Source organism: Schistocerca gregaria, chromosome 10 (genome assembly GCF_023897955.1).
Source record: "Schistocerca gregaria isolate iqSchGreg1 chromosome 10, iqSchGreg1.2, whole genome shotgun sequence".
Classification (NCBI taxonomy): domain Eukaryota; kingdom Metazoa; phylum Arthropoda; class Insecta; order Orthoptera; family Acrididae; genus Schistocerca; species Schistocerca gregaria.
The window spans coordinates 219,194,403-219,209,394 of record NC_064929.1 but is presented as its reverse complement, the minus strand read 5'-3'; the positions used below and the strand labels follow the sequence as shown (position 1 = coordinate 219,209,394).

At 40.5% G+C, this 14,992-nt stretch overlaps 1 protein-coding gene across 11 annotated transcripts in view; it reads left to right on the top strand.

The window, feature by feature from the left end:
- Nucleotides 1-14,992, top strand: part of LOC126293165 (histone-lysine N-methyltransferase 2C-like) — a 386,337-nt gene that overhangs the window by 354,764 nt on the left and 16,581 nt on the right. For all 11 annotated transcript variants that reach the window (XM_049986267.1, XM_049986260.1, XM_049986265.1 and 8 more), the window contains 3 exons: nt 6,257-6,366; nt 7,632-7,875; nt 9,625-9,876. In XM_049986267.1, coding sequence (XP_049842224.1) covers nt 6,257-6,366; nt 7,632-7,875; nt 9,625-9,876 — 606 coding nt within the window. The remainder of the gene's footprint in view (nt 1-6,256; nt 6,367-7,631; nt 7,876-9,624; nt 9,877-14,992) is intronic.

Sequence of the window (14,992 nt, the reverse complement as noted above, 5' to 3'; positions counted from 1 at the left end):
CCATATGACATAAGCAAAGTAGACTAATTTACATGTCGAAGTATCACTCACTTTTGATACTGTTTGAATAGTAAAAATGGCAGTATTAAGTCTTTGAACAAGGTCCTGAACATGGGCTTTCCACGACAGCTTACTACCTACCTGAACACCTAGGAATTTGAACTTTTCAGTTTCAGTAATCATATGCCCATTCTGTGAAATCAAAACGTCAGGTTTTATTGAATTGTGTGTTAGAAGCTGTTAAAACTGAGTCGTACTGTGATTTAGCGTTAGTTTATTTTCTACAAGCCATGAACTTAGGTCATGTACTGCACTATTTGAAACCGAGTCAATTTTGCACACAACCACCTTTACTACCAAGCTAGTGTCATCAGCAAACAGAAATATTTTAGAGTTACCCATAACACTAGAGGGCATATCATTTACATAAATAAGGAACAGGAGTGGCCCCAACTCTGATCCCTGGGGCACCTGTCCACTTGACAGTACCCCACTCAGACCCCACATCACAGCCGTTATCAACATTGTTGCCTGTTGCTAAAGTAAAGAGTTGAACCAATTGTGAGCTACTCCCCTTATTCCGTAATGGTCCAACTTCTGGGGCAATATTGTGAGATCAACACAGTCAAATGCCTTTGTTAAATCAAACTTTTTGTTTAGTACCTCACAGAGAAAAGAGAATATAGCATTTTCAGTTGTTAAACAACTTCTAAAGCTGAGCTGTACATTTGATAGCAAATCGTGTGATATAAAATGATCAAGTATCCTTACATACACAGCCTTTTCAATAACTTTTGCAAACACTGTTGGCATAGAAGTAGGTCTAAAATTATCTACATTATCCCTTTCTCCCTTTTTGATAAAGCAGCTTTGCTACTGAGTACTTCAATCGCTCAGGAAACTGACCATTCCTAAAGGAAAAATTACAAATATGGCTAAATACAGGGCTAACATGTGCAGCACAGTACTTTAATATCCTGCTAGACACTCCATCACAACCATGAGTGTCCTTTGTCTTCAGTGATTTAATTATTGACTCAATCTCCCTCTTGTCTGTATCACAGAGGAGTAATTCAGACATCAATCTTGGAAAGGCATTTGCCAAGAAAGTTATATGATTTCCTGTAGAAACTAAATGTTTACTTAATTCACCAGCAATGCTCAGAAAATGATTGTAAAATACTGTACATATATCTGATTTATCAGTAACAGAAATATTGTTACTGCGAACTGACTTTATATTGTCAACCTTGTGCTGCTGACCAGACACTTCCTTCACAAGTAACCATATGGTTTTAATTTTATCCTGTGAATTAGCTATTCTATTTGCATACCACATACTCTTTGCCTTTTTAATAACATTCTTAAGCACCTCACAATACTGTTTGTAATGGGCTACTGTAGCTTGAGTGTGACTACTTCTAACATTTTGATATAATTTCCGCTTTGTTCTACATGATATCCTTATCCCACTAGTCAGCCACCCGGGCTGTCTATTACTGCTAGTAACCCATTTAGAATGTGCCAATGGGAAGCAACTCTCAAAGAGCATGAGAAATGTGGTAAGGAAAGCATTACATTTAACATCTATGTTATTGGCACTGTAAAAATCCTGCCACTCTCGTTCCTTGACAAGGTTTAAAAAACTATTGCTGTTGGATTAACTTCCCTACATAATGTGTAATTAAATATGACATTGGTTTGAGTACAAAAGCCTTTTAGTGCTAAACTTTGTGCATCATGGTCTGAAAGGCCATTCACGCTTTTACTAACAGAATGCCCATCTAGTGATGAAGAATGAATAAAAATATAGTCTATGGCTGTGCTGCCGTTCCCCTGCAGCGTAGTTGGAAAAAACACAATCTGCATCAGCTCATATGAATTTAGGAGATATACCAACATCGTTTTCCTTGCACCATCATATACAAAATTAATATTGAAGTCACCACATGTAACTAATACATGGTACTTCCTACAAGGTGAATCATGAACCCTCTCTGGCTTGATCAGAAATGCTCTGAAGTCGGAGTTAGGGGACGTATAAACAACAATAATTAGAAGTTAAGTCTCACTAAATTCAACAGCCTCTGCACAACATTCAAATATCTGTTCAGTGAAGTGTTGTGCGTCATGATACATCTATGGACTCAAATGGAATACTTTTTTTTTTTTACGTATATAGCCACTCCCCCACTGCGCAAGGAACTCCTTGATAAACAGCCAGCTAATCTGTATCCTGGTAAAGGAAGCCCCGAATTGTCAAATTATTTAAGTGGTGCTCTGATATACCAAATAACATCAATAAGCAGTTCACTAACTTTATCTCTAATACCTCTTATATTTTGAAAAAAATATGCTAATTCCTTCTCTACTTGGAAACATTACATCCTTGGAAGGCGAGCCCTTAGTTAGAGGGACTTTGAAACCGATGGAACGTGGTTCAAAATTATTTTCTTTGAAAATGTACCTGAAATAATAGTTAAAACTTGTTCATTTTCACCGTAGGATGCGCAATCTTCAACAACTGAATTGATATTTGTGAAAAATTCCTGGTCAGATGTGCAAGAGTACTTTGGTTCATTTCTTCTGAAGATTTAATTTCTACTTTGAAGAGTGTGGTCAGTTTTCCTGTAGTGTATTCATCAATAGCTTTAGTAATTTTTAATTTGATGCACAGAGCTAATGACTCTACTTCGCTGACCACGGTTTCTTAACAGGACTAACGCCTACCTCTGTAGTTTACTGATTCTGGATATTTAATCCTTATCTTACCTTTATTGATGCAAAATCTGAATCTTCTGCACCACAGGAAGCTTCACCTTGTTCAGATACTATCAATGTCGTCCTGTCAAATCATATAGAACACAAAAAGTCATCACTGGAAACATCTTCACTTTGAAACAGTCTTCAACCGAGAACACTTATTCCCATTGTGAACAAAGTCTGTTTTTGAGTATCACTCTTTTATGGATATGCAAATAGTCAGCACCCATCACTCTCCTGTGTCCCTAGTCAGAAGACATTTCAAACAGTCCTTTTCACAAAACACACTGCAACTATGTCAACTGGCAAATTCCTCACAAAAACACAGAACTCAATGGATGGTCTCAAATTTCTTAGAAGCCTCTTCAGTAAACAAATTAGCACTGAACAACTATAACACAGAAACCTGTAACGAACAACCACAACAAAGAAACTGACACGAAACTACAAAGTGTAAAAAATATCTACAACAATGATAGTGCAAAGAAATAACTGCAACAAAGTAAGTGATAAGAAATAACTGCAACAAAGTCAATAGAAGTAAGAAACAACTTCACTTGAACCCTTGAAAGATTTTTTAAAATAAAACCTCTCCAACTTAAAAGTGGAAGCTCTCCTTTACAGAGAATATGGCAGTAATCGGCAGAAAAAATTTTAACTTTTCTGGACTGGCATTTTTCAAAAATTAATTTTTTTTTAATTATAAAAAAATTCAAATGACAACAGTAAAAGAACTCTGACAGATATCTCCAAACTGAGGATACTTTTGGAAACATAAAGCAATCATCTTTCAAATAAAAAAAACTCAAACAAAATATCTTGAACTATTACAGAGATTTAAAAAAAAAATCCTAAATTCTCATCTTCAAAATGGTGTTTGCAGTTTCATCTTTGGAGGCCTGCATCTCAGGGCAGGATTTTTTTGCCCCCTGGCGGGCGGGGGGGACATGTTTATTACTTGCTCCTGAATTTTAACATACGTTAAATTCAATAACATCCGAGACTGCAAAGGTAAACCCCCCCTTCCCACCTGAAGTGATACGAAATATGCCAGTATGATTTAGTCGAATGTAAATGTCTCAAATATTTGAGTAAAGGAACTTAATTGTTTGACAATAATTAAGGAGCTGGAGTACAATACTTTGTATCTTTACAGTTTGCACATGTATAGTTAAATTAGTTTCCTATCTAAAATAGACACACTTTTTGATAAAACTCATGTCACTTACCATCATTAAGCATTTCATGTCAACATAATTCCATAATGTTATTATGACAACACATCTGCACATCTACATGGCTCACTTATTGCCCCTAAAGTGCACAACCTCTTCAGTGACTTCAACATCTATTGATCTCTGACCATCCACCAAATCTTGAGAGTCCTACAGTGTTGCTCCACTTGTATGAGCTATTAACTGTGGATGTTGGTAGAAAAAAATGCCGTGTATCTTACAAAGTACATATAAGAACAAAAATAAAGAGAGGAAACATTGATGAGATATATCACATACAATTGACAAATGTTGATTGTAACAGAGGTAGTCCTGAATCAGTTAAGCTGTATGGAACCACTTGCCTCTGTGATGGTCAACAGCATTGTTATTCAAATGTGCTCTGCCCCGAAAATCTTTTGGAATTGACTATCACTGCTTCATCTTTTTATTCGCCTACTTGTGAATGTAATAGAGGGAAACATTCCATGTGGGAAAAATATATCTAAAAACAAAGATGATGTGACTTATCAAACAGAAGCACTGGCAGGTCGATAGACACACAAACATACACACAAAGTTCAAGCTTTCGCAACCAACGGTTGCTTCTTCAGGAAAGAGGGAAGGAGAGGGAAAGACGAAATGATGTGGGTTTTAAGGGAGAGGGTAAGGAGTCATTCCAATCCCGGGAGCGGAAAGACTTACCTTAAGGGGGAAAAAGGGCAGGTACACACTCGCACACAGACACAAATATCCATCCGCACATACACAGACACAAGCATGTGCGGATGGCTATGTGTGTGTGTGCGCGAGTGTATACCTGCTCTTTTTTCCTCTTAAGGTAAGTCTTTCCGCTCCTGTAGTTGGAATGACTCCTTACCCTCTCCCTTAAAACCCACATCCTTTCGTCTTTCCCTCTCCTTCCCTCTTTCCTGAAGAAGCAACTGTTGGTTGCAAAAGCTTGAACTTTGTGTGTATGTTTGTGTTTGTGTGTCTATCGACCTGCCAGCGCTTCTGTTTAGTAAGTCACATCATCTTTATTTTTAGATATATTTGTGTACTTAGACATACGATTTTTTAAGGGCACACTTTCTGATTGGCGACAGGACAGTGCTGTAACGTGGTAGTATGAGACTTGCATCATCCTAATTGAATCGTTCACATTGAAAATGAAGCTATAATGCTCTGATAACAGAATGAAATTAAACGCATTTGTTTGCTGCGTGTTGAAAGTTCTGTTCCCTTATGCGAGGAATATAATAGCTTTGGGACTAGCACATTGCTCCCCCAACGTGAAGAGCCTCAAATGATTCTGCTCTCAGTCTTACCTGTACACTTTCATATGTGTTGGCAAGTACTTTACTACCATCATTGCAGTAACTCAAAACTGGTTACTTCAGACTCTATACAAAGGGTTACTAGAGAGCAGACTTTGTCAAATGCAAAGTCTTCGGGATCACCAAAACGCTTCTGTCCTTTCCGTAATGTCACACCGTGTCGAGTCCTCGTAACGTAGGGCGAGGCACTGTAACAGTTGGACTTTGAACTAGCAAATTCTACAAGCTTGGCGGTATTAAAAATGGCATTTTAGAAAATGTGTATGTATTAGAGATGTTTCTGGTACTGAGCTCAAACTGTGTTTAGCTGTGCTATAGCAAAGAAATATGAAAGAAAGAGTACAGATTGTGATTCTGCAAGAGCAAAGTTGCACCATCACAATAAATCCGAACAACATGAGGAAAGGGAAACCTATTTCTTGAACTTGGTACTTTGCTACAGCTTTCATAAATTCAGTTGTGTGCTCTTTTTGCTGAAATTAATTATAGAAAGTTAAGACACAAAGATAACTTGGAACACGTCTTTAAAAATTTTAAATGTAAAATTTAGACTACACTTGGATACATTTTAATCTTGTACAAATTCTTTTATTACTGCTGAAATCTAGCTTAACTGGGTGTCTGACACATCCCGTCTGCAACTTTACCCATAACTGGCAAAGACTGCCTCTCACTGTATAATGCCTTACTTCTCACATATTAGTGCAGGGTCTCGATGGCTCTATGACAGTTTGTGGGTCGAGTGTCCACACGTTATTTAAAAGTTGAACCCTGGCACAAATGCTCTTGCAAAAGAATAATGAACAGAAATTAGTGTCTGTTCTGTCACGGTGCACGACACTTTGCAGAAAATTTAAAACAACTGATCCAGTGATTTTGATAAATGACTTCTGCAGTTGTGCGTGTGTTGCCTAATACTCTCACAATTGTATTGTTTTGCAGATGCTGTTTCGCATGGGGATCACAATGGCACCATCAAAAATGCCCGAGGACACTCGCAAATGCCTGTTCTGTCATCAGATAGGAGACGGAGTGGCCGACGGGCCCGCCAGGTGAGTGACTGTACCGTTCCCAGTCTGGAAGGTGGAATTTTTTTGTGGCCCCTCTTTATAACAACAATTATTTACTCAGCGAGTGCCATAAATTTATAGGAGTGTACATGTAAAACTTACTGTGGTAATGTGTGTGTGTGTGTGTGTGTGTGTGTGTGTGTGTGTACACATATGGTTTGAAACCAGATAACATTTATACATTCTGCAGTACACTGTAAGCTATTCCTCACTATATTTATGACAGAGGATAATTATTCTCAAGCTGCTTTAAAATTTTCTCAGGCAGTGATTTCAATTTCTTTCCCTGTAAATTACAAGACATTCATACTTCTACATACAGAGAATTCACTATCAGTCTCTGTCATCAGCTAATCATGCGAACATCTGGTCTGTGCCAGGAACAATTATCACAGATTTGCCATTATCCTAATTGCTTTCTTCTATTAGTTTTTTGGGCACCACTCCACAATTACATACCAGAAGACCGAAGTAGATACACTGAGGCCTAGTGTTTCATTAATCTGTGAAAATTAAACATTAGTTTCTTACGTATCTCGTAAACAGGGCAATTCTGTGAAACTCTGTCACCCACAAAGCTAGCATTTGCGGTATGCCGAGATTAACTCTCACATTTTGTCTCGAGGCTAATGGTGCTCGTGCCTAGCGAATGTTACACGTTGTCACAATGACCTGGCAAGTAGTTCACGTAGAATACGAGTGAACCCGGCAGTGCTTTGCAGTTTCTAAATATACATGGGAATTGGATGTACCTTCTCACCTGTCTGTCCGCTGCCTCCTCTCCCCTATGTTTATCATCTCCCTCTCCCTCTGTCGACCACCTCCTCAGCCCTGTTTCTGCCCGAGCACTCCTTCCCCTCTCTCTCACTACCACATCTGCCCTGCTCTCTCTATTCGTCCCCTCCTCCCCCATAGCCCTATTCTAAAAGTGAACCCGTTCCGTCGTTTTGCAGTTCAAAGGAGAGCGAGCGGCGTCAACCTGTAGAAGTTTTGCAGCAATCTTACAGTAAGCCCGCTTTTCAGTTCTCGTCATTTATTTTCTCGACCTCACTGTGGAAATGCCCATTATAAACGGGCTAATCTTACCACTTCTGAAACTTCTGTGTCTCATTGGCGATACTGTATGTACGGACGGAGGGCGAGACTTCGGAATGTAGTCGAGGCCGGTACTGTCAGATGAAGAAAAAGTAGAGTTGTGCGGACTGTTCTTACTACTAGCTGTCACTTCTTTCCCGCTACATTCGCAGGCTTCTCAACTTCGACGTGGACCGCTGGGTGCACCTGAACTGTGCACTGTGGTCGGACGATGTGTACGAGACGGTGAACGGTGCGCTGATGAACCTGGAGAGTGCGCTGCAGCAGGGGATGCAGGCGACGTGTGCACTTTGCACCCTAGCGGGCGCTACGGTGCGCTGCTTCAAGCTCCGCTGCTCCTCTGTCTACCACCTGGGCTGCGCCGTCAAGGACGGCTGCGTCTTCTACAAGAACAAGGTAGCTCGCGCCTTGAGGAGTTCGATTTGAACTTTTCTGTTTTCTGTGCTTTTTGTGCTATTGTAAGCCATTAGCAGTTAACTGAATTCTCATTTTTCACGTGGTAGAATGTGGAAATAGCTGCACAGTCTTAAAAAATTTATAAGTTCCTTCCCCTCACTTTTGATCATCTACAATACTGAGACAACGAGTGTGTGTCGGCTAACGTTACGGGACTGGATTTTTTGATCTGTCACGAGTCCAAATCATTTGACTGTCTGGACTGCTGCAAGACCGCATCGGTCTGTCAGTCGGAGCGGTTGCCATTACAGCTACCAGAAAGGTTGCTTAGCCCTCTTCGAGAAGTGACATTAGTCTCCTCATTCCACAGACACCGTCCAATACGGTCCAACTACTGTGTGACTGTTTGTATTATTGACATGTGTGGGCCCACTGTGGTGAGATCTGTGGTTTGAGTGTTTCCCAATGTTCTCACAGTTGATGTAGTTATTGGATTATCAATTATGCCTTGAAAGTCTCAGTTTAGTGTACTGTCCCTGTTGACAACATCGTTTGAATGGCTAAAATGTGTTGAATATTTTCATTACTTGGCAGATTCTTTGTTAGTTTTAATACTTCTCTAGCTAGAAGAATTGGGCTTCATTCATGTGAACTGTCCGTCTTTATGGGTACAAAACTTCTGTTGAAATATTGCAGCTGTGAGCTGATATGTCTCTGACATGTTCACTTCGAATTCTTTTCTTGCCCTCAATTTATGGTAGACATTGTAAATAGTACTATGAAAGATGTAAGAAACACTGCAAATAATTAAAATGTGTGTTTCAATAAATGTACCGATTGTGTCGTGATGAGCTCGTATGTAACCTACATGAACAAGTGGCAAGTTTTCTCGAATGTGTTCCTAATTGTTACATTTACTAGCTATGGCATTGTCCACTGTGCCTATTTATAAATTCACTCTGTACGTATGTGTGACATTATTTACAAAGTGATGAAATAAGGCTCAATTAGTACTTTTTTAATAATAGTGTAGAAAACCGTAAGTGCTGATAATATACAGATGCTTTCAAAAATCGTGTTTTCTGTTAAACTACGGATTTAACGTTTGACGAGCTTTTGTATCAGATTCTATTTATACGTGTGTAAGTGTAGGCAGAAGTTTTCCAGAGAGTTAAGTTATACAAACTGTGCAATTTCATTTTCCTTAGAAATGGAATTTTGAATAGTACTATTTCATAGACAGTGAAATGTTGAAAAATGTAAAATACACTTGTATGGAAGAAAATTGTAACTCTTAAGTGTGGCTTACAATTTGGCAACAAAAATTTGTCAGTGGTATCAAAAGTTTGAGTACACGCAGTCTTACTAATCTCGAATAGCGAATATTTCCTCAAATAAGGCATCCTGGTACTAGCTGGTCAGTAAATTGTAATTTAAACAGTATAATAGAAAAAATATGGGCCGTTAGAGAACTTCAAAATTTTGGGTAACTGCCTCATATTGATTAGACTAGAAAAAGAAATAGTTTTTCGTGGAGGTATGTTCCATCTACACAGCTAATTGAAGACAATATTGCCAATAATTGACAATAAACGAGTGCAAACTGCTTTCAAGTAGTTACATGGACGTAACATTCCTCCACAAATTATAGCGACTAATGAAAGACAGAAAACAGAAAAAAATGCCGAAATTAGTTTTTACTCGTGCAAAAAGTGAGGGACCCACTACAGCCTCCGCTCCATTTCACAGTCGATGTACTGTGCCACCCACATACCGAAGAATGAGAAGGACAACGAGCTGACGACGCTGGCAGTGTTCCGGCGCGTGTACGTGAACCGTGACGAGAACCGGCAGGTGGCGGCAGTTATGCACCAATCGGCGGACCAAAGCAACCTGCTGCGTGTGGGCGGTCTCATCTTCCTGAGTGTGGGGCAGCTGCTGCCACACCAGCTGCACGCCTTCCACTCGCCCTCCTGCATCTACCCCATTGGCTATAAGATTGTGAGTACCCGTTTTTTCCATTTTGTACAGCAGCAAAACGTGAAATTTGAGAATAATATTAGTGTAAGTTTGGTAAGCAGAATACGAAGACTCTTCCTAAATTGACCTCAAATTGGCTATGAAATGTAAACAAATGCTCGCGGCTTTGTAGCACTCGCACTGTCAGAAAAGGAGGCTCCGAAGCTTACCTAGTGTTAGCCAGCTCTGTCGTGTCCGTTAGTGTGCGAGTGCCGATCACTTGAAATGGGCGGTGATACTTCTTACCAGTCGTTAGGTACATTCTGTCGTTTGCTTCCCACGATTGGAAGAAGTTGGTGTTGCTGTTGAGATTTGTCACTTTTTTGTGTTGTTGTAGTGTTCAGTAAAAAAGAAAAGAAAATAAAAGGTTGAAAATGGTGGGAAGAAATGGTGAATGAAAAGGGGGTTTTAAAATCGTAATTGACCGTGAGAAAGGGAAAGAATGAAAAGCAAATCGGACTTCATGTTACAGAAAAGCTATCGTTGGGATGGTCCTTGTGGCGTTTTTGAGCAAAAGTTAAACCAATTTCCACTACAAAAATTATTGAAGAAGAACAGAGAATAACAAAATGTAACCGACAGGGGGAAATGGCGTAGCTTGGAGTTAATTCTTTACCATGTTAACATGTCTTCTTGTTTCGTGCGGCATCCAGGTCATCAAAAATCTCCTGTTTCATTTCTGCGTGAAAAGTCTGCTCCGAAATCTTGCAATAAGTTCCATTGTCCAGGAATTTCTAATGTACACAAAACTGTCTTGATATTAAATGCAATTTATTTTACGTTGCTTCCCTCTTCCAAATTTCATAACAACTTCCTCAATATGTCTACACATTAAAATCAGATCAAGACTAGCCATTAAGTTTAATACATTAGCATCAGATCACATCTGCATTAAGCTTCCACTCTCGAGAGACAATAAAGAGCACCCATACCGCTGCAATGGCACAATTCATGTCTGAGGGAACGAGTGCAGCGCGGCGAAATTCGAAGTCCCGCTACTTTGTGCTTGTGGGAGTGCAGTTAAAAGTGGTGCTGTTTTGAGAGAGAGGTGCAGAAAATTTGAAACTGGTTGCACCGATGTGCACGATGTGGGTGGTCGAGGAAGACACTTTGGTGTGACTGATGAACTTCTGAGACAAGCTGACAAAATGGTGCGTGCGAGACTTCGATTCTCTATCTCCGAAGTTTCTGAAGATGCACTTAGAATTTTGAGATGACCCTGTGTGACAGTGTCACAGAGAGTTACGTTACCATAAATTTTGTGCACAGTGGTTTCTAGACTGTCTAATCGACGTACACAAAACGGAAAATACGGGTTCTGCCTCGACATCCCTGTGAAGAGGGGAAGGAAATTCTAAACAGACTCGTGATTGGAAATCAGACACGGTTGCAGTATGTGAGCTTCAAAACTAAAGAACAGTCTAAGCAGTGGATGCAAACTCATTCTCCCAATAAGTCCCAAAAATTCAGGTGCTGTCAAACTGCAAAATGGTGGTTACAATTTTTTGGGACTGCAAAGGAACTTTGATGACAATTTGTATGAGGTAGTGTGTGAAAGTAGAAGAGATGTTTTGCAATAGTGATGATAAACAAATGCTCATAGCTCGTAGGGTATGCATTTTAGAGCCCAAGTTTATGTGACATATTTTCTTGTTTTGGTGTAAGAAACCTGTCCCCATGTTTGTAAAAGTAGTTTTGATACACCATGTAGTCTGGACTGCGTACTGAGTGACTTTAATCTCGTCCTCAAGATGAAAGCCTGCGTGTCTATTGTGTTGATAGCTAATGTTAACAAGTAAGTACACACGTACACACCCATTTCTTGTTTTTCTCATAGACATTGGAGATTAACTAATGAGTAGCCCTCCTATGAAGTGTCGCCAACAGAAAAAGAAAAGTGGGGATAAAGCAGGAGATCAAGGTGGCTGCAATGCACTAATTTGATTTTATTTATACGGGGAGGACTAGTGGTCTTAGCCCGCCATTGCCCACACCGAAACTGGGTTTATCGTGCAGTTTTGCTCCCTGTCATTCTAGTAAAGCCAATCGGTAACCTCAAGAAGTAGTAAGAGACTCTTTATTAGTTCGTTATTAGATACGATTTCTTCAGGCTGTATCAGCCTGAATATTCTGTGTCTTATTGTGGTCCAGTGCTTTGTGTTGGAAGATTGGCTGTAGTTTGGTTTCATACTTCTCATCACATAGTCCACACCAAGGGGCTCTTTACTCTATACCCATTATTTGTAGGTGTTTCTTAAAGGGTCGCACGGCCAGTCACGAGTCCTACCGTGTGTTTCCGTTTCCATTTGAAGTTCAGGATTACAGAATGTTCCTCGAAACATGTCTCCGGCACTATTTCCTTGCCAAATTTTTGTTTCTTGGACCGTAGTCCAGTATTCCACATGCTACCTCCCGGTGCAGCTACACAGTTTTGATTTTACTGTCACCTTGGGGACTGTCGGGAGAGATGCTGTTTCAATAAATGGAGTCGTCGTGGCTGTCCTGGCCAGTCAGTCAGCTCGTTAGTGCCTCCAATCGGGGATCCACAGCGGGTTTTGCTGCATTTCCCTAGTCTGCCGAGGACTTAGTGGCGTGCTGCAACTATCTTTGATCTCGTTGCAGGGTGTGATAGAGATTTCAGAGTTGCTCAGCTGCCTGAGATATGAAGATACTAAAATTTCTCTTTCAGCACCTGCCCCAAGAGCATAAGGTGAAGAAGTCACACTGCACGGACTAGTATCACTGCGTAGTAGTTCCACTACAGAAATTAACTTCAAGATCGACAACTGCAGAATATTTGTAAAGTAAAATGAGAACATACATCAATTGGGTGACAGATGTAAAGGGGAACACGTCATAACCCGACACACTACATTTTATTGAACTTCTCAAAGAGCTAAGTACTAGACACTGTTTTCACCAATTGTACGGAAACGATTAGGTCGTAGTAATACCTGACAAATTCCTCGTACTTTTAGAACAGTGCCACAAAGTGCTGTAGATGTTGTGGAAAACTGTTGTAGTACCATTTACAAGGAAGCAAATCCACCTCACATTCTGGAATATCCAGCTCCTCTGTGAAACTCTACCAGGAGAGGGGATAGTGAAGCGCCTAGGGATAACCCAGGATGCAAAAGTATCACTAACTCCGAGGCAAAAAGTACTCTTACGAACAGTAGAAGGGCCTACAGTAAAAAGTGGTGTCGGAACCCCTCCTGGAATGTGTGCCGGATATGCACTGCTGTAGTTAAGTCCTATGATAATTTATGTGGTTACAAGATGGTGAAACAAAGTGGAACAGAAGGTGTGTGCTAAGCAGCTCGGCAAGGTGCGGAGGCTGGCCTGCTGGACACACTCACTGTCGGGACGGAGACAGTGCCGGACATATTCCCATTACAACATTATTTTACAATGGAGGCAGCAGCAGGGACATACGTATGTTAAAAACTGGAAATTACCCAGAATCACTCCACGATAGTGAGTGCAGTAATACAGGAAGTATCAGAAAAATCCTGGCTGACCGTACAATAACTTCCAAATGCTTCGATAACCCTTTCCGAGTAATGACTCGAAGAAGGGAGTCGTAGTCCGGTTTATTGGAGTGTCGAAAATGAGAGTGAAGTAATGTGCACACACTTGAAAGAAGTGTGCATTAGCAGTGTATACTGCCAACTTTCGATAGAGCTCGCCGCGTGCTCGTGCCTATTTAAACTGTGCAACGCCGTGCTTACAATCGGTTATCGTGTTATTACTGCTTGCATTTATTTGCCTCGTCTTATTGTGTTCGGTGTACATTACGGCGATTGACACACATGAAACGGCCTAATAAAGCTGTACTGACATTCTTGTTTGTGTTGTATGTCCAAGTTACAACAGAGTGTATATGAGGCACAGCCTAAACTAGAGAGAGCAGTCACTCTAGGGAAACTGGGCACAGTATTCCAGGGGCAAATACCCACTATCAGAGTGTGTGCAGATTACAGTGGGAGGAACATCATTTAACCTCCTGTCCCTAATGTGCGCATTAATCAGTTCTATTATTGTCCTCAGTAGGAATGAGGACAGGCTGATCAGTCTCGTATCCTCGGCTTTGGCACGATCAGTTCACCCTGGCTTCAGAATGGAAACAACCTTCACCGTCCTCCGAGCATTAGAAATGACTCTTGCCAGTAGGCTGATTTCTTCACAGAAAACTAATTAAATCCTGTGCTGCTTGTCGCACAGAGCTGGAAAGGTACCATCTGGGCCCAGTGACTCAAACGGTCAAAATGTTCCCGCCAATGACTAGATTTTTTTTGAAATTTACTTATTATCTTTCAGACTCCTAGTTTTCCTTCTGATTACCCGTAAACCATCGCCTCCCAGGTACTGACTCCCGGTGTGTTACCTGCCAGAGTGCAACGAGGGAAGTGTGTCTCGAGGAGAAAACCGGGCATCTCACTTGCTGTCTTTGTGTACTTGCTATCCTCTTCCTTAAAGTACATTGTGGACTAGTTGTTATTTTGGTGAGGACTTTATGAAGTCTAGTGCAAATGTACCTACCACTTCCTTACAGAATATCTTCTAGGAAGATAGCTTTGCTCGTTTGATCGCAACGTCATTTTGATGTGGGCTTTCCGAATTTTGCCTGTTGTTCTTTCTTCCTTGCAAGGTTGCACAGTCTTCATATCTGCTTCCTTTGCACTTCCAGATTGTTGTTCCACCAGGGTAGATTCCTATATGTGTACACTTTGATGATTCAGCTGTATTCTAAATATAATATTGAAATAGTGACATTTGCATTTTCATCAAAATCTACTGGGTTTCTTATTGAAGTTCTAATTTCAATTAAGTGTGAGTATTGTATTCCTTATGAGAGTCCCATTGTGTTGTCCTATGATTCCTATAGGTCATGGCCTGTTTTAATACCCATTTCAACCTCAGACTTAAGATACATGTAATGTAGATGGATAGATAAAATATCTACTCACCAAGCCGTGACAGGACAGTCACACACAAGAGGGGTGAAAGAAAAGGACTGGAGAGGTTGAGCGCTAGGGGTGCAATTCAGAGAAGTCACCTAGAACTCCAGGTCAGGGGAGACTTACCGGATGGGTGA